General features: G+C 36.4%; 1 protein-coding gene across 1 annotated transcript in view; it reads left to right on the top strand.

The window, feature by feature from the left end:
- Positions 1-20,387, top strand: part of LOC110048735 (1-phosphatidylinositol 4,5-bisphosphate phosphodiesterase gamma-1-like) — a 57,302-nt gene that overhangs the window by 14,613 nt on the left and 22,302 nt on the right. The window contains exons 7-25 of the mRNA XM_089298097.1: positions 411-445; positions 2,643-2,694; positions 6,088-6,189; positions 6,664-6,779; positions 8,652-8,737; positions 12,078-12,198; positions 12,371-12,456; positions 13,132-13,214; positions 13,857-13,914; positions 14,232-14,299; positions 14,776-14,892; positions 15,107-15,138; positions 15,692-15,823; positions 17,469-17,646; positions 17,883-17,905; positions 18,005-18,181; positions 18,781-18,937; positions 19,112-19,132; positions 19,583-19,651. Of these exons, the coding sequence (XP_089154223.1) occupies positions 411-445; positions 2,643-2,694; positions 6,088-6,189; positions 6,664-6,779; positions 8,652-8,737; positions 12,078-12,198; positions 12,371-12,456; positions 13,132-13,214; positions 13,857-13,914; positions 14,232-14,299; positions 14,776-14,892; positions 15,107-15,138; positions 15,692-15,823; positions 17,469-17,646; positions 17,883-17,905; positions 18,005-18,181; positions 18,781-18,937; positions 19,112-19,132; positions 19,583-19,651 (1,713 nt within the window). The remainder of the gene's footprint in view (positions 1-410; positions 446-2,642; positions 2,695-6,087; positions 6,190-6,663; positions 6,780-8,651; positions 8,738-12,077; positions 12,199-12,370; positions 12,457-13,131; positions 13,215-13,856; positions 13,915-14,231; positions 14,300-14,775; positions 14,893-15,106; positions 15,139-15,691; positions 15,824-17,468; positions 17,647-17,882; positions 17,906-18,004; positions 18,182-18,780; positions 18,938-19,111; positions 19,133-19,582; positions 19,652-20,387) is intronic.

Raw genomic sequence — 20,387 nt, 5'->3', positions numbered from 1 at the left:
AGTAATTAAAAGTAATTGAAATAAAATCTTGTTTTGAGCACTGTTTAGCATGTTACCTTTCCATGTACTGCATCTGCCATCTTGTAAATGCGAAGCTTGGCAGCCACACATTCAAGGGGTTGCAAAAGATTGGAGATGAAAATTTTGTCAGGTCTGTCGCGAAAAAGGTGACTGGCTCATTTGATATGCCAATTTGATAGCTCAGTAATATTTAGTGACTGTTAAGATCTGAAAGCGATACATCTTGCTTAGTAGGATAACTGGTTAATGATTCATACAGTCTTGGCCAGTGAATTAACTCACCCTTATTATAATTTCTGATTACTGGTAACTTTTATACATAAGAAAGCAAGGAGTAAATGAAGATTGTTTTCTTGACTCAATTTAACACTGTTTCATTGTTTTTGCAGATGACCTTGAGATTTAACGAATATATAGAAAATGGGTATGAACAGCAGATTTTTCATTTCCCAATTGATGCATGAGTTCAGTCTTTATGACAAATTGTGCAAACATTGGATTGGTGATGGGCATTTTTACAGACATGTGTTTCGTATGTTTGTTTATCTTTCCTGCAGTAGTTTTTGGCTACCAAAAATGCTGACACTTTGTGCAGAACTCTTCATAATAACATCTTTAGTAACATTGTTTTTCTCCCCGACGATTTCATTTTGAAGGCAACTGGTGCCAGTGCTAGGGCACATCTAGATCTCAATTAATTCTGATGTTTTATTTTCAAATTGAAATTAATTAGTAAGTTGCAAAGGTAATTAACCACTCACTTTTGCTTTTTCTGGTATTTACCTCTAAATTCCCTGTAAACCATACAGAGTTACTGTCAGTAGTAGTGTCATCGTTACAACAGAAGGAGCGACTTACATGTAAGGTATCATGGTAGGTGAATTTTTACCAAAAATGCAAAAAAAATTTTTTGCTGTTCAAATTGAGGAGACGGAGATAAATATTTTGCAAAAGAATGGGAAAAAATGGTTTTTTACTTTTTAAGATAAAGAGAAAAACTATTTTTGAATCTCATTAATCCCTTATGGCGCTTTGACACTAATTAAAATTTACCGCCATTTGTCACATGTAATGCAAATTGTGGTGCGATATTTTATTTGTGCACACACACAAACTGTTCTCAATCTGGTTGTTTCTTTGCAAGTTAGCTTTCGCTCTTGTCAAATTTTCTTTTTGTCAGGACGAAAATGCAAGAAAACTTCTTGCCCACTTTCTTCTTTGAAGAAGCCAAACAGGCAAAAATCTGGTAGAACCCACAGGTTCAGTGTTGAACAAGATCTTTGGCTCTGAGCAACTGTGGGTCACACTGTAACCAAGGAGAATGGTTGATTGATTAGTCTTGCTGATGAAGCTGAAGGACAAACTACAACAAGTGCTAGTCTCATGAAATTGCTGGAGAACAGACGCAATTCTGACACTTCCACAACAAGAGAGTCAAGTGCAGATGTAGATGGAGATGATGGAGACCAAGGTTTCCTCTTTTTGGCTTCATGAGGCATGGTTTCAAAACATATCTGGAGAACAAAGAAGCCTTTTTTTTGAGCAACATAATAACAATGCTGCTGACGAAATCTTATAAGTAAAAGAAATCACAGCAGTTTAAATACAAACCTGTATAAAGCTCTTCGTCTTTGCTGCTTCTCGGACGATCTAACTGCGATGGGTTTCAGCGCCAGAATTTTAGATGTCTGTTTATTTCAAGTTGTTATAAGGCAAGCCATTGTTGAGGTAAACTGACCTATGCCGACATCTGTCGGTGCAGAGGGGATTTTTAACACCTAATCATACCAATCTCATGAAAGGTTTTTCTTCTTTTTCTCGATAAAATAAAACTGCATATAAGGATGAACATTTTTAGTTTGTTAATGCACGGAATGTTTGTTAATGGACGGAATTGGCTGAAAATTGGCAGGTATGTTCTAGGATACCTCCTTCGAAAAAGAGTGTCAGGCTTTGTTTAATTTCGCTTCTGTTTTAAAGTTATGGCCTCTTTAATATAAGGAAATGTCCACATTGAAAATATCAAACTTTAGGAGGGCATAGAAAAAAAACCAAACCACATCTGGAAAATTGCCGACACCCTTTTTGAGAGTGATGTTTGAGAAAACATTTCTGATGTTAATTGTGCCTTCCGATAATTCATGCACAGAAGCGAACCAGTTTAAGTAAAGCAGTGTTTCTGGGTATTTCTTTTAATATCTCTGTGACAATAACTTTTTAGAAATTTTAAAGGTATGATTGTATTTTGTAACTATTAAGCTTTCAGAAATTGTACAGGTTGATGTGGTTTTCTTTCAAAGCACCAGCATCGGAGCATGATTTCCAAACACTGTCAATCCACCTACCATGATACCTTAAGGTAGTTTAATTAGCAGTTACACACAACTTTTGTCTTATTTATACTTGACTTATGTAACTGCTACTCATTTGTCATATGTTTGCAGTTGTTTTATTTTTCTTTCAAATGAATATAAAATCTGTAGACTGAGTAAAAACTAAAATTTAACTGAATAGGCAAATTTTCTTGTCATAAAGGTGGCAATCTACCAGAAGATCCTTTGGATGTTCTACCATAAGTTACTCAATATTCTCTTTGTTTTCAATTTTGTTTGTTACCACAGAACCTATGTTCCTCTTGCCAATTTTCAGAAATTCCTTTTGGACGAACAAGAGGTAAGCTCAATTTATACGAAATAAAATGGTGATTACTTTGGTTTTAGCTTTACTACAGTTTGATATTGGCTGAGTAGTCTAAATGGTACATGTAAGTAGTCGGTTTGGTTTTGGTTTTGAGTGAAAAAGTCAGTACAGTTAACCATCATACGCTCTACAAAAAGTAGGGAAACATGAAGAGCCCAAAAATAATGCACCCGCAAGGAGTGGTGGAGGAAGTTCTTTGCTACAAGAAGTTGTATAGTCCAGCTGCATGAAGTTTTCTCTATCTGATCTGACAGTGCATGGATGGTAGTAGTGTAAATAAATGTCACAATTGTTTTAACATTTCATTTTCACCAAAACTCTCTTATAATTAGACATGCACTTACAACAAAACTTTGCAGCTGAGAACCAGGGCTACTATGAAAATGTCAACTTGAGCAACTAGTGCAGCCAGCTTTTTCGCTGACAAAATGTAGAAGTACTAGTTGTGAAATGCACATGCATGATACGGAACAAAAGCGTGTAGGCGAATTCTTTTATTTCAAATACTTTCTTGTGGCGGTCTCTAATGCAACAGGTTAAGCCAATTTTTCGATAGTGGAACTTGACAGATCTATAAAAAGATAACCAATAGAAATAAAAGAAAATGCTGACACGCTTTGAGAGATTGATGCTTTGTGATCAACACTGCACAGTTATTTTGCATCGACGATCACATTTGATACCCGATTAATTCGCTGGAATTTCAGTCAGTTGTTTTGGCGTTAACGGCTTTTGCTGCCTTAGGAAAGCAGTTGGCAAAAAAGAATATAATTTTATCGAATTCTACATTTTATAACCTTTTTATTGATACATAGTTTGAGGGGGTTTCCTTTAAAACAGTGCGCGTACGAATTTTTTTTGGAGGACACCCATGAAAGTTTGAAGTAACCTTAACATTTAGTCACGTCAATAATAATAATAATAATGTGAAGTATATATGAAATAATTCATATTTGAACTGTGGTAGTAGATGAAAGTGAAGTATGATCATCGCAGTAAATTTTCCAATTTAAGCAACTGGAAAGAAGAAGCCTGAAAAAAATCAGGGCTTCAACGGGATATTTGAACTACGGTAGTAGATGAAAGTGAAGTATGATCATACTTCACTTTCATCTACTACCGTAGTTCAAATATGAATTATTTCATATATACTTCACATCATTTCACTCACGGGAAGATATGAACTCAATTAATTGACCTCGCTCCCAATGTGTGGCTTCATAGCTCAGTTGGTAGAGCATCACACCGGTATCGCGGAGGTCACGGGTTCGAATCCCGTTGAAGCCCTGATTTTTTTCAGGCTTTTTCTTTCCAGTTGCTTAAATTGGAAAATTTACTGCGATGATCATACTTCACTTTCATCTACTACCGCAGTTCAAATATGAATTATTTCATATATACTTCACATCATTTCACTCACGGGAAGATATGAACTCAATTAATTGACCTCGCTCCCAATGTGTGGCTTCATAGCTCAGTTGGTAGAGCATCGCACCGGTATCGCGGAGGTCATGGGTTCGAATCCCGTTGAAGCCCTGATTTTTTTTTTTTTCAGGCTTCTTCTTTCCAGTTGCTTAAATTGGAAAATTTACTGTGATGATCATACTTCACTTTCATCTACTACCGCAGTTCAAATATGAATTATTTCAGATATACTTCACATCATTTCACTCATGGGAAGATATGAACTCAATTAATTGACCTCGCTCCCAATGTGTGGCTTCATAGCTCAGTTGGTAGAGCATCGCACCGGTATCGCGGAGGTCATGGGTTCGAATCCCGTTGAAGCCCTGATTTTTTTCAGGCTTCTTCTTTCCAGTTGCTTAAATTGGAAAATTTACTGCGATGATCATACTTCACTTTAATAATAATAATGATAGTGATAGTGGTAGCGGTAGTGGTAGCAGTAGCGGTAGTGGTAATGATGATAATAATAATAGATATTTATAATAAACAAACTTCCCACCATGCGTGGTGCAAATGTAGCCTTGGTGATGCGGGGATTTGTTGTTTGTACCATGGATGAGAATCAAAAAAGTGGGAGACCGTGATATCTCTGGTTACATGTGTGTGCCCAGTTCTTTCTGTAGTCCAAATTTAGCCTTAAAAGGATCTGTTTAACAGGATTTGATCTGTTTGATCATATTGTTGTTTCATTTATTTTTCAATTGATATAAATACAGTACGGCTCAGAAGAAACCTAACAGGGAACACATTCGCGAATGGGTATAGAATGGATACCAAATGGGTATGAGAACACAAATGGAACGGGTACAGAAGGGCTACTGAATGGAAATGATAGGGAAATGGAACAGATACAGAACGGTAACAGATAACAAAACCTTGTAAAATTTGTAAACAACAGCTCGTGATCGTGCAATTCAAAATACTGTTCACAACTTTTCATGTAGTTACGTGTCATCTATTCTCACTTTCTCTCAGTTTTAGAATATTAATGCAAAGAAGGTCTTGCAGATCAGACAGCTTACCACAAAGAAGTTCTTGCAGACACAAAAAGAAGTTCTTGTGCATGGATTATTTTGAGGCTGTACTGTAATGCCTTTTTTAAGAGAGAGGTTTACTAAGATTACTGCTTACCGAGGTTTCATAACTTATCCACAGTTATTAGAAAAGCTGCTGACACTGAACCAATTAACTAACAAAAGTAGGCAGCATCCAAAGGACATGAAGATGTGATTGATCATCCCAGTTATGCACTCAACTTAAGCAGTTGTGAAATTAAAGCCTGAAAAAAATTCAGGCACAAACGGGATTCGACCCCATGACCTCTGCGATACCGGTGCAGTGCTCTACCAACTGAACTAACAAGCCAACTGGGAGCTGGCCACTTTGTGAGTTCGTAATATACCCATAGGAGGTGAAGTTCTAATACATATATAAAACATGAAATCTGCAGGCTTCCTTGGACTTGTGCTCAAATAAAAAATACATGGTCTTGTTTGGAATACAGCAGATGTTTCTTACTATACTTGGTGATTGACTATTTGGGCAACTCAATTTTTTCTTATAATTAATTATAAAATTGATATTTATTCCCAATACCGGTTTAATGATTACACTATTTTAAGTTAAATAGATCAGTTTTCAATTGACTGTTGAAAGTAATCAGGCAAGTTCTTTGGTTTTGGTTTTTCTGTAGGCTGAGTAGTGTAACTGGTTCAAGTAATTTATTTGGTTTTAGGTTTATGACACTTCATTGAAGAGCGCTCCATTTGATATTCTAGTAAAGAATCAGAGGCTGATTTTATTTTTATTTTTTTGTGAGCTTTTGTGTTAGTTGATAATGTTTGCTACTTTACCTTGAAGTGCTTGTTTTGGAGGAGAATAATATGTGTTAATCCACAGGAACCTGGAGCCAAGGATATAGAGACTGTAAGAAGTTATATGTTGGAATATCTGGCAGATGGGAGTAGAAGCTATTCTGAACCATATTTTACTGTTTCAGAGGTAATATATGATGCTTTTGTAGATGATATTTAGTATTGGTTTGCATGGTAAAGGTCAATTTTATTTTTCTAGTATAATAAGTGGAGGCGTGGTGGCCTCATGGTTAGTGTGCTCTTATCTGGATTGAGTGGTCCAGGTTCAAGCCCTGGCCGGGGACATTGTGTTGTGCTCTTAGGCAAGACATTTAACTCTCACAGTGCTTCTCTCCACCCAAGTATGCAAATGGGTACTGGCAAATTTAATGCTGGGGTAACGCTGCTAGGGACTAGCATCCTATCCAGGGGGAGTGGAAATACTCCTTAAGTTGCTTCTTCATTTGTGATCAACAAGAAAACCTGCTGGCTTGCAGGGTACAGGAAGTCAACTTTCAAGTCAATACTGCTTTTTCATTGGTCTTCGGAAGCATACTCTGTTGTCACTGTTTAACTTGGTTTGTATTTGATTGTAATGACAACTTCAATGTGTTTGTGCTAGTTTTTAGATTTCTTGATGTCAAAAGGTAACAGTGCGTTCAATTCTTCACATTGTGAAGTGTACCAGGACATGACCAAACCACTCACTTTCTACTGGATTGCTTCCTCACACAACACGTATGTAGTATGTTGTACTAATACTTTAAAGAAATCAGGGTTTTCAAATTTAGCTGGTGCCCGGCACAAGTCACCAGCTACTCCAAGCATTTGTGCCGGGTACTTTTTGCATTCCAAATTTCACCAGTGTAATCACGACCTGATCTTTTAGGGAAATAAATAAACACTAACAGATGAAAAAAATAAAAACAGTGCAGCTATTATATGTACCTTTCGAACTTCAAAGCAAGAGCATTAATTTTTTTGGCGGAAAGTCTGCTCGTGTGCATGGACTGTCATTTTAACTTGCATGTTTATCAGTACGGCGGCAGATGTCTTCTCACATGCACAGTTTCCAAGATGAAGAGGAGGCAGCAAACGATGCTGTCTTTTCTGTCCACAGCCAAGAAGTCATGAAGACAAACAGGCAACAACAATTTTAGGAATTAGAGTAAACAAATATTACATGTTGTTCCACTTCTGAAAGCGAGGATAAATTAATCCACTTAAGCTGAATTAAACAAATCAGGGTTTTCAAATTTAGCTGATGCCCAGTGCAAGTCACCGGCTACTTCAAGCATTTGCGCTTTTGGTACCATGTAGAATTTAACAGGAGCAGCAAGCGTGTGTTGTTTTACCAAATGGACAAATTAAAAAGGGAGTTCTTACATAAAACAGATTTTAGACTAAGCGAAGCATTTAAAACCAGGAAAAGACTCTCATTTGTCAATATTATATTTGCTCTTTTCAAGTTAGTCTTTTTTTGTCAGAAGATAAAATATAATATTTGTTTGCGATGTTTGCCCACAAAGGGTCTTGTTGTATTTAAGCATTCTTCATCTCATTTAGGAGGTTCTTCTGAACCACCCGTTTCACCCCTGGATCTGCCCCAGAAACCAACCTTCAAATTGGAGCGAATTGATGTAGAAAACAAAACAAGACCGCTGACTTTGTTGTCATACTTAATGTATGTGAAAGGGAAGATATCAAGGGAAGTTGCCTCATGGAAATATTACGTTAATTCTGTTGATTCATCTGCAGCTCTCTTTCATTACGAAAGCAAAACCAATCTTGAGCCGGAACTGCAGGAAAATGTATTTTGGGGGATCAAAACTATGTGTTTTCTCTAAAACTGAATTCAAGGAAAATGTATTCATTTTGTAAACTTTGCTGGTATTAGGGTGTAAAGAATAAACAGTGAAAATTGACACATCTACTCACTGCTTCTGTTAGATGCACCAGACATGGAAGGGTCTCGTATACCCGGTACATCAGATCCTAAAACTTGGAAAGCAACTAATTTTACAAAGTTCTTCACCACTAACCCTTGATAATAAGTGTACAGAGGCCTTCAGCAAAATCAAGGCACCCTGATTTTCAAAATTTTCTGGGGGGAGCACCCCATTCCCCTATGCAGAAGGGGGTGCTCCTCTCCAGTACCCTACCCTAAAAGGCTGCAGTTATCAGGAAGAGATAACTAACGGCTACTTAACAATTTCCTCCTGCTACTTTTTTTCAATTTGAAAACCCTGAAGAAACTCTGCCTTTGTTTTTCTTGCTTGTGCTTCCTAGTTATCTAATTATCATTCTGGTCTAAGTTTTCTACTTTTAGTGGGAACTTTGGCTAAAATGAGCTAGTTGTATTATGTGAAAATTATTAATCACATCGTCTATGCATCTGTCTTTCAATTGAACATAAGTAAGAACCAATCAAAATGGGAGAATAATTCAACACATAATTTATAAAACTGAATAGCTATATCATATTCAGGTATTGATTATATTTTAATTCTGAACTAGTTGAATTTGATCGACTGGTACTTGTACTTACCGGTAATAGCTATTTGCTATGTTATAAGGTACATGTTTAGTGTTGCTGAATTTGATTTACAGATATTTGACAGGGGATCAGTTTCAAGGTGAAGCATCTGTAGAAGCCTATATTCGTGCTCTCAGGATGGGCTGCCGCTGCCTTGAATGTTAGTTTCTTAATCTGCACCAATTGGTTAATATATAGTGTATTGATTGTACCAGAATTTCCTTGTCATATATGTGTAAGTGGTGGAGTAGACTAGAGTGTCATTCAAAGGGTTATATCCTTCTCAGTATCGAGATGGTTGCCAACAGTATTCTGTCACTTTCCAGCAGTTATATACTTTGTTATACTCTTAATCAAGTGATGTTAGATTATTTGTGTCATACATAAAATTGATACTCAATCATTTGTGAACAAGTTGTGGTTATAGTAACCCTAACCCTGGGTAAAATTAAGTACCATAGCAACTCTCAAAGTCTGCATTCGAGCCTAGTGGCCCTGGAAGTGGAGGAATGCCCATATGGGCTACATATGTAGGTATGTGCTGCGGGATAGGGTATGACTTTTGAGGTTCTCAATCTTTATTTGGGATATCATATTTTGCCCCTACTGGCGTTGTGTTTCGGTGAGATCCTTAGATAGGGTACCTGAATTGTATCAGCTAAAACTGCAGAATGTTAATGCCCAGCTAAATGAAAAGTAAATGGTGATCTGTTAAAACTTAACTATTCACTACTTCTAATGTTTTAAAGAAACAAAATAAAGTTGACCAGCTCACACCATTCTTAGTTTATGTTTTTCCCTTACATAGGGTATGTACAGGCCCACAAATGACCCCAGGACCGGTACTTATTCCACGGCCAAAAGTTAGGAATGGCATGGACTTCATGAAAAGTCTATGGATGGATACATATTTTCTCAATTATTCTAAGTGAAGAAAAGACAGGCAGTTCATAAATGCATAAAATAAAAGCAGCAATACAAAACTTAAAACATACTGCACAAAAGACTAATTGACTTGAGTCGACGGTATAAATTTTTCTATTAGGAAATGCACTGCAAAAAGAAACATGCATCTTTGAAGATGCCTCAACTCTGCCATCCAATTAACCACTTAGAAATTTTCCCTGTACACTTCTTATTCTTGCGTCCTAGATAGCCATGGACTCCCATGAAAGTGCACAAGATTCCTTTCTGCGAGTTACCACAGTGTTCTTTAGATAGAGCTGAAAGCTATGCGAAAACGTAGTCAACCCACCTGGGAATTTTCAGTTGTCTCCAAATTTGAGGATATAGTGAACATCCTGTATTGTAATACATCTCAGGGTCGGACCCAATAAAGTCATTCAAGGAAGGACCTAGCTAAACTACAAATTTCAAACACAGGATTTCGTGACGTTGGATATGACTTTTAAAGTTTTGAAATTTGCATTAAATTGTTCATACGGCACATTTTGCTGGCCTTACATTCAGTAACTGTTGTATAAAAATATTGTATTGTTACTGTGAAACTCAGAAAACCGTGAATATCAGAACTATTTGAGGGATATTATAGCATGGAAAAGGCCAATTAAGTGTGACGAAACTAAACCTTGGTTTTGAGGTTTTCTCATGTGACCTGAACCTTATTGTGATTGGTTCAGTATGCAATTAACCTTTTGGAATCAAATCTAAATGTTCACGGATTTCTGAGTTTCACAGTAATAAAAAACGACTGTATAAATTTGAAATCCACTGTCCAAATTCCTGAGTCCTTACGTTTCCATCTTTTACGGTGATGCAACTGTTTCTGGTGTGGGATCATTTACGGTACAGTCTGGGGATCATTTCTGGTCCTAGGTATCAACTTTTGTCTGCTTCCGCTTCCTCCTTAACCCATTGACTCCTGGAGCTTTTTGCCAACAATGCATTTTTTAGACATTTCAGAGATTTTCAGCCTGGATTTGAGCCAGATTAACTCCAGTCTACTCAAAAAGGTATTTGCAACATGACAGCATGCCTTTCTTTCCACCAGCATCACGTTTTACGACATTTTTGCTCAGGCATGCACAGAAATTAAAATTTGGATGAGAAAGTGACCTACGTCTTTAGGCTTTTCGGGTTTTTAAATTTTCTTTTTCACCTTTTCTTTTTCTCCTTTTCTAATCTTTTTTGCTACAGTGATTGACCTTCTACTGGGCTTGCCTCCAGTTTAAAAATTTCTGAGAAAGTATCATTGAGACAGGCATTTTTTACCATGGAGTAGTTAAGTGTAGTCGCAGGAAATTTTGCAATGAGTTTTTCACTCAAATTTCTGATCATTTTCATGCATATTTCAGGCACCATTAAGCTGATCACCTTTATCTGGGTATCATTGGAAAGATCTTTTCCTCCTGCAGAACTTGAGTATAGATGATGCCAATTTTGGTCAAAGGTGATGATGTCAGAAGTGGAACAAAGGCCAATGCTTGTCATGGCTGGCACAGGCGTCAATGGGTTAAATAGGGTCAGTGTTTAAGACCCTTCAGCCAAATGCCTATCCAAATCTCCCCCACCCCACCCCCCTTCCCAGCTAGTGGCCCATAAGGCTGGTGCTTATCCCTGGTTTCTGTAGCAAGAAGCGGTTAGGAGTTTTTCTACTCCCCTTGGGATGGGATGCTAGTCCATCGCAGGGTTACCCCCAACATTAAATTTGCTGGTACCTATTTATACACCCTGGTGGAGAGAAGCACTGTGACAGTTAAGTGTCTTGCCCAAGAACAAAACACTGTTAAATTAGCTTTAAGTGCTTATAACTCTTGAAAGAGCTTGAAAACCCACTCTTTTTACTGTGGAATAAACTGCATGATGAGATGAGACTACTTGCAAACTGTAAAAATTCTGTCAAAGGAGTTCAGAGCCACCTCAAATTTTCAGAAATGTAACTGGTGGCTCTGAACCTGCTTACCACATATTTTCTTAAAACTTCACGAAAATGCCTATCACTATTCAATATAAGCCATGAAGATTACCACAACTTGTTCATTATTGATTGGGCATTTTTATGATACCAATATTGTAACATTACTTTATAAAGAGTAGAAGTCTTGAACCATCAAGGTATAGTAGCTGGAAAGTGCTGGAAACTGTTGCCAGCCACCTTAAATGGGAAACCAGGTCTGAGGACCTGGAAACTCATTTTTAGCACCACAGTTTCTGCATTAAAATAGCTCTGTTTACTTTGAATGAAAGTGAACAGTACATCACGAGAGAACTGGTGTTTCTGCCATCCTCTAACTGAAGTGAAGTTGTCAAGACAAACAAATACTAGTTTATATTATAATGTGAATATGAAGAACTACATGACTGTATATAATACATGAAGTAAAGCAGAATAAGCTGTAGTTATTTTTTGTTCCCTATGTGTTTGGTTGATAGTCATCAGTGGAATGCAAGTGAATATATGAAAGACCAGGCTTTGATTTCACAGCTGCTTAAGTTGTGGACATAATTGCAATGATCATTCGTGTCTTTATATTTTCCAGTGGATTGCTGGGATGGTCCAGACGGCCAGCCTATCATTACCCATGGTCACACACTTGTATCCAGAATCAAATTTGTGGAAGTGGTTCGTGCAATCAAGGACAATGCGTTTGTTGCTTCGGAGTAAGAACTAGCTTAATTTTTTATTAGATTGAATGGCTGTTAGTTACAATATCAGTACATTGGATATTTGACTCATTACCAATGTCATAAATGGCACTGTATGCTGTAGTAGGTCTAACTTTGCTTCCAAGTTTGACTGCTGTATCCATAAATAAATGTGTGAAATTTTCAGCTATCCATTAATTTTGTCGCTGGAGAACCACTGTAGTATACCTCAACAGAAGGTTATGGCACAGACCTTTAGGGAAGTGTTTGGAGGTTTGTGAATTCCTTGTACTTCTGATAACTAATACCTGTAACAAATTAAACCATGGAAGAAGTTTTATTTTCTATTGTATTAGAGAAGTTAACAATTATATCTTATTAAGCAAATGCAAGGGCCATGTATATATGGGTTATTGACCAAATGTGAGGTCAAGGTGACTGGATATTGACCAAGTTCTTTTCTGTGTGTTTTATGAGACGGAGTTGAGGTCCATAAACTTGCAAAAAAAGAACAAAGCCAATATTATTACATGGCTTTCACAGAAATTTTTCTTGCGGGACCCAGCAGGTAGTCCCTAGCGGGCCTGCTCAAGTAACCAATCACATTGCAGGATTTGGTTTATCATGCCTGCTCATGGAGCTAGCCATATACTGGTAATAAAGGTGGCTTCATACAAACGACAAGCTAGTCAGGTCTGTTCAGAAGAGAGGGAGAGAGTTGGGTGCTGTTCTGTTAAGCAGCCTTGGATAATAAGAGATTTATTAATAAAACAACTTTACACCTAGAAAATGTTGGACTAGCAATAAAGCATTTTGATTGGTTGATTTTATTTACAGGCCCTCACAGCTGAATGAATACTTCATGTATAAAAACTGGTATTAAAAAGTTGTGGGCTTTCCCATTACCTGAATATAATTGACTGGCAGTTATTGTTCTTTTCATTCTAGATTGTCTTCTTTCACAACCAGTTGATCCTAATTCCAAAGAGATGCCATCACCTAGTGCTCTGAAGCACAAGATCATCCTTAAGGTGAACCATAGCCATCACATCTTCTTTCTTGCTCATCATAAGCACAGCCACACTGTTGTTTTACTGCCCATGAACTTTCACTGCTACATCAGCTGACATGTCTCAGAAGTGCCAGTTATGAATCTAGGGCAAGCATGCTTGTCTTTTTTTGTAGGATAATTCTAATTCAATTATTTATAAACTAAACTAAATTTTATTTTAGTTCTGAATGTGGTGACGAAGTGTTGAAGCCCAGTAGCCTGTCACGAAAACAGTTACACTAGTTCACTACAGGACTACTGTTGGCATTATAAATTTACCAGTTGCTATCTACACCCTTGAGAGTAGAGAGTCTTACCCAAGAACATAACACAACAACCATGGCCAGGGCTCCAAATTAGTGTCCAACACACTTATACCTACCAACACCCATCAACATCTTTCCCACTAACCTGCTATACATAGAAAAAAATTGTCTTTTTTCAAACACCATTCTGAACTGAAAGACAATCTTGAACAGTAAGAAGTTGTATAGTTTTGGATAACTAGTTAGATCAACAGAGCTACAAGTTAAACAGAAAAATGAAATGACTGACCTGTTGTCAGTGGGTAGTTATATATTTACACTTGTAAAGAAAGTGCCAACATCAATTTATTTTGTAGCATAAAAAACTGCCAAAAGATCCTACCCAGGTGACAGACACTAGTATTGGTGATGCAAGTGAGTTTACTAATGATTTTCTGTGTAACAACATCAGATAATGAATTTATTAGAAAGCTTCTTGAAAATAGTTTTAATGATTAGTTTTCCTGTGCTTGTAAATCTAAAGGATATTTTTATGGCATATCACTCAATAAGCAATTGGTGTGATCTAGTTGTACATCTATAATCATAAAAGAGTTAATTTTCCACAGTCAATCAGTCATTCCATGAATATGTGAAATATTCCTGTTGAAAGCATTTCATAAGTCAAATGTTATAAATTATCATTATTGTTTCATTTTTTATACCTAAAATTTTGATTTTGCCTGGTGTAGTACTAGAAGATGATCTAAGTCAGTCAGTTAAGAATGGATATCTACTGCTGGAGGATGAAATTGATCATGTAAGTTCTAAAGGCTTATTTCATGTCAATACAATGTTATGGAAAGTAAGGCATAATTAAATACAAAGATGTTATTTACTGGAAAGTTGTACAATATGACTAGTTGTTGAACGAAATAAGGGCAAGGGGACTAAATTGAATTATTACAGGTAGATTGGGATGACATAGCAGAAAACTCATTCCCAAACCCAGGGTCATTGTTTCTTGGAAAATCCAGGCTGCTCAGTTGGACAGAAGACTGTTGTAAAGTAGTAATTACATGTAGATAATGACAGGTACATATACTTACAGTGTTGGAGATTAGATTATGGATAATAGAAACTTACCTGTAGAATCTCTTGGAAAGATGGCTAGATGTTTAGCTGTAAAAGAACTTAATAATAGTGATCATAATATTTATTAAATCGTGCCTTTGTTTGATTGATGCAGCATTCTTTCATTTGTATTGATGAGATGTATTTACTTGCAATTGATAGGTTTGGAATCGGCATTTCTTTTGCTTAACAAAGAACAAACTGTTCTGGACAGAAGAACAAACCAAGGCTGAGGATGACGATGATGATGAGGGATCTGATGGGAATGGAGTTGGAGAGGTAATGTCTTTCATTTCTCACACCCTGGGAAGTAGTCACTGTAACATATGTTTGAAATAATGGCTAAAATTGCATATTGTTGCCTTGTTACCAGGGTGCATTAATTTATGTCTATAATCAACAAGATTTGCTTTTAATTATTTCTCTCATTTAACCTTTATTTTCACCAGTTGTAATTAGTGATCATTGTGTTAAAAAATTTTTTTTCTTGTAGTCATCGAAAGATGAACTTCACTTTGGTGAGAGGTTAGTGTACAAGCCACATTACATTGAAGTCTTTGTGCTGAATGTGTTCATTAGCTTCTGGGTACAAAGTCTTTTGTTCAGAGAGAATTTAATTTAAACCAAAAGGTTTTTAGTACTTATTATGCCTTCCTACAATTTTGTTGTAAGTATTCCCTAGGTTCTTTTGGCAAGTTTTGTGGTTTATGATTGACCAGTACCATGACTATGTATGAAGAGGTCATCATGCCCCTTGCATATAAGGAGCTTGTAATTCTTAGTAACAGGTGGATTTTTTTAGCTCTTTCGATTTAAAATTGAAGGAGACATTGACTTTTAAAAAGTGTAAGATTTCTGGGTGGAAAACTGTCACTGAGTCCTTACATTGTCAGTAAATTATTTTTAAACCTGCATCATGCAAAAAAGATTTAATACAATAGGAGCAAAAACAATTTATATTGCCATGCACTTGGAATAGTCAGAGGTGATATTTTTCAAGTTCGATCAGAAGCTGAAATGCTTACGTTGAGATAATAAGAGGATTTTTAGAGATGTGTTCTGATCTCCTACACTTTAGATGGTTTCATGGCAAGCTTCCAGATGGACGAAAAGCAGCTGAGATGTTGCTTAAGCAGTTTAATCGTGGAGATGGTTCCTTTCTTGTTCGAGAGAGTACAACTTTTGTGGGAGACTTCTCACTATCTTTCTGGTATGTTCGAGTGTCAGGGGTTTAATTTTAATTTACCTGCTAAGAACATGTGGCTTTCAAACAATTAACAGTTTTGTGAAGGGAAGCTTGGTAACCAACAGCCATTAATATTACATGTAGCTCTGTTTTCTTGTATACACTGTATATATAATTATTTCACTTATATGCTCATTGGAACATAGGCAGCTAATGCTCCAGCTGTGAGATGATCATTTAAGAGTTTGTATGGGAATATTTACTGTTGCTCTTAGGAAGTAAAATTAAACAACATCAACAATTTTGAAGAAAATTTGATGCCAGGTAACATTGTGGTCCCCAGGTAGCAGAGCTTGCTAATGGGTCACCTGTGGCTGGAAATTCAAATGTGTCTTAAATGATGCTAGTTGTTAGTAATAAATTTGAAAGAACTGACTACTTGAATGTAAAGATTTGAACTCTCCACTGTCTGAGATTGTCTCACTAGTTTTTTTGAGTTATTTTTTTGTAAAAAAAAATACCTCTTAGTCAGCGCATCAGGTATGTTACGGGTCAATGGGTGAGTGAGTGAGTGAGAGATATATGTATGTCACACCAATGAGATTGGATCTACTATAAACAGCCAATCAAATTTCTTGTTGTGAAGGTAAATAGTATGTGAGGAGATTTGATCCTGATACAGTTCAGAACGGCCATATTTGTTCTTCTATAAAAGAGGAGCAATTATTCATGTATTGGGCTTATTTCGACATCTTCTGAGGTGAGGATTTTGTGGGCGGGTTTGATAAACATTTGCTATTGGATAATCACTCAAAGAAACACAGTGTTTGGCATATAACTACAAGCATGCAATGAAGGGTGACCTTTTCCCATTAGATAAAGTTTTCAATTAAATGAGTCTTAGCCGCTCTGTTACTAGGTTTAAGAGTTGAATGATAAGGACAATTGTATTTTAGGGGAGCGGAATGCACTACTGGTAATTTGATGAGGTTGCGACCAGGTTCAAATCATTTGCATGTTGTATTGAAACCTAAATATTGCTGCAGAGTTTGTAGTAAGTGTTCCGGGCGTGTAGTCAATGTCAGCATCCATTGACAAGTTTCACTGTGAAAAGCGAAGAGACTACAATTAATTTGGTCAACAGAACAAAAAGGTACTATTCTGTGACGATTTTACAATTATAATGGTTCTTGTTTACCACTGGAATGAGAAGATACGTTTGAAATGAAAGTAAATCTTTTCTCTTCAATGTTATCAGGGTTTTTGCTTTTTCACATTAATTGCCAGCACGAATTGCAGAAGGAGAAAAAGGAAATTTTTTTCATTCATGATAACTTTAGTGAGGTATATGAAGTCTTCTTTCTTGCTGTACACCACAACCAAAATAACTTGTTGAATTAACCAAATCATCACTGTAAACAGCTCCATGAATGCGCCTATCTCCGAGACTTCACACAAAAAAAAAACTCTTGCACTCCTTGCGTGCCTATGTTTTAACATACATATTAAGTGACCTAAGTAGACCTAAGAGAAGTGAGAAGGGAAAGCTGCAAATATAGTAGAATGAAAGGGTTGTTAAAGCTGGACATAGCAAACTCAGTTTGTTACTTTACAACTCTACACTAATAAATGTTGTCAATACTCATCGGTGGTTTTTCCATCACATCAGGCGTAAAGGGAGAGTGCAGCACTGTCGGATCAAATCTAAGCAGGAGAATGGTCAGACAAAGTACTACCTTGTTGATCAAGTGACCTTCGATAGCTTGTACAGCCTCATTAACTTTTATCAGACTCATCCACTGAAAAGTATGAACTTTGAACTCACTCTGACAGATGCTATTCCTCAGGTGATTAACTACTAGCTTAAAAATTATAGTTTTTCTAGTCATTGATCTGTGTGATCACTATGATGTGGTATTGTTTTGGAATGCTATTCTCTAACTGTTTCCAAATGGTAAAAATTCACTTTACCCGTGTACTTACTTACCATTCTCAATATACTGTTAAATCAGATGAATTGTGTCCATTTTCTCACTAATGGTATTGTTTGAATTCCGTTTTTCTTCCATCTTCAACACAAAAGCCAAATGCACATCTTGAAAAAGAGTGAGTAAACAAAACAATTTAGTGTGTTATGCATGTTTTTGATCATGGTGCATGATAATAATTATTATTGATAACGCTAATTTGCTTTTTGATTTGCAGATGGTACCATGATAATCTTAAAAGAGACAAGGCAGAGGACATGCTGAAGAGGGTCAGAAAAAATGGTGCCTTCCTTGTAAGAAAGAAAGAGTCAGATCAGCCATTATCAGAGCATGCAGATACAGAAAACCAGCCAGAGTCACAGAATGAGGAGTCATCATTTGCTATCTCCTTTAGGTAAGTTGTGATTATGTTGGTTTAATGTGTTCGATCCAACCTTGATTATGAAAAAGTGTTGAAAAAGGCATTTGAAGGACTTAGTGCTTACCGGTATAATGATAATGACAATGCACTAATCAGACAGACTCACTGAACCTTTTGTTCTGAGGAGAACGGTTTGTTGTTTTGTAGAGGGTAATAACAGTTGTGCAATATCTGTAGTATTTTCATAGCCTGGAGAAACAGATGGGTTTTTTTGTACTGCAAGACAAATTTGCTCTTGTAGCATGCTTATGTTTGTGATAACAGTGCTAACAAGTTCCCAGTAATGTTTTACTCTTCACACTACTCTACTGTAGGAAAGGCACTGAGTGTGCAATGTAACTTCCTCTCGGACCCTTACACAGATGTTTTTTAAAACTATTTTGAAAATGCTTGATAAAAGTCTTAGTTGGTAAAATTGTTTGAATTTGGGCAGTGTACATTTTATAGCACTTTTCTCATGTTGCCAATAATTGGCAACCTGAGAAAATTATGTAATTGTGAAAAAGGTAATTCTGAATACTTTATGAATTTTGTAAGATTGCAATATCATGCCCAGTTGTGTTTAACTGCAGAGCGGAAGGCAAGATTAAGCACTGCCGGATAAAACGCGAAGGACGGCTCTTCACAATAGGCACTGCTCAGTTTGAAAGTTTGGTGGAATTGGTTGAGTTCTACATGAGGCATCCACTTTACAAAGGAATGAAACTCAAGTACCACATCAACGAAGATGTAAGAAACTGATGGTTTGTGTAATCAGGAATCTTTATTTCTTAGATTGGTCTCCCTTTCTACTGTTTATTTTTAATGATTTAAAATGTGCTTTAGATGCCACATTTTATTACTTTCCAGTCATTGTCACTCTAACTTAGATATTTATATTTCCAAATGATTTTTTTCCTTCAGGTGTTGTCAAAAGTGGGTCAGGTAAGTTTTTTGATTAACTTTTCGGAATGTGTAGTTATAATGATGTAACTTGAAAAAGCTTAAAACAAGGTTTCTCGAACTAGCCATACTGTTAGGTCATTAAATGTTCATATGACTTGTTTTGTAACCGGATCTGGTCCTGAATTTGCTTGGATTGCATGGTCTTTTCAATGACTTAACTCAAGCCCCAAGCTCTGCCTTCTCCTTGGCTGGGCTTCAAATCACGTAACCTTTGATGTTTAATTGGGAATATCAAAAAAATGTTGACCTATTTGGACCAACCAAATGATCATAAAAGTGTGCCTGTCCTTACAAGCCTAGCTAGATACTGTTCAAACAAAATAATAAGACGATACATAAAGTTAAATTATAAGAACAGATGCTTCTTTAAATGTAAGCTCTGGTAATAATTTAATGATTAAAATTGATTAAAAAAAAATAATAATTCAGTCCCCAGATGAAGAAGCAATCTATGGAACTGGAACTCATTATCATGAACCCAACCAGTTTATCACAAAGGTCAGTTACTTTATGAAAACTTAATGTAAAGATAACAATAAACAAACTGATAGTCTATTGCATCAACTGCATTCTAAAATACCATAAACTGGGAAGCATTCTGCATGACAGTAGATCCTGTTTATAATTTTATTAGGCTTTAACAGTTTGTCTTCCCTAAGTTGTTACTTTAAATTGCTAAGGAGTATCAGTTTAAATTGGGAACTGCAAATGACTAGCCTTTTATAGGAGACTTGATAGTCAGGTTATTAAGTATAATTACTATTAATATTCACTTTTTTGCATGTAAGATATCTGATACAGAGGACCTACATCTTAACCTCCTGAAAGTAAGGCCCCCTTGGAGTTAAAAAGAATGTCACTTTCTGAGGTCTTTCAAGGCTGGGGTCATGATTGGTTCAGGCATTAGAGATGTCCATTAGCAATGTTGCAACTTTTGGGATTAACAATCATAATGAAAATTTATAAATGCAGAAATGCTTGTGATATTCCCTATCAGCAACATGGAATAATGACTGCTAATATGAACTGTTGCTCCATGATTAATAAGCAGTCTGTTATTCTTGAACAAATACCGTAATTTTTTCGATCTCAAAGTGGTTGAAAGGATGTGCAGTTTTTGTAATGTAGCATTATAATCACTGAAACAGAAGACAGGAAGATGCTGTACATAGTTGCACCTTCAGCATGGCCATGAGCAGTCCCTTTTTTTCTTAGTTTGTTGAAATGAGCAAGA

Source organism: Orbicella faveolata, unplaced genomic scaffold (assembly GCF_042242905.1).
Source record: "Orbicella faveolata isolate gen_17 unplaced genomic scaffold, um_ofav_v1 contig_3, whole genome shotgun sequence".
Lineage (NCBI taxonomy): Eukaryota > Metazoa > Cnidaria > Anthozoa > Scleractinia > Merulinidae > Orbicella > Orbicella faveolata.
The sequence above is the reverse complement of the archived record's forward strand: the minus strand, read 5'-3'. Positions and strand labels throughout refer to the sequence as shown.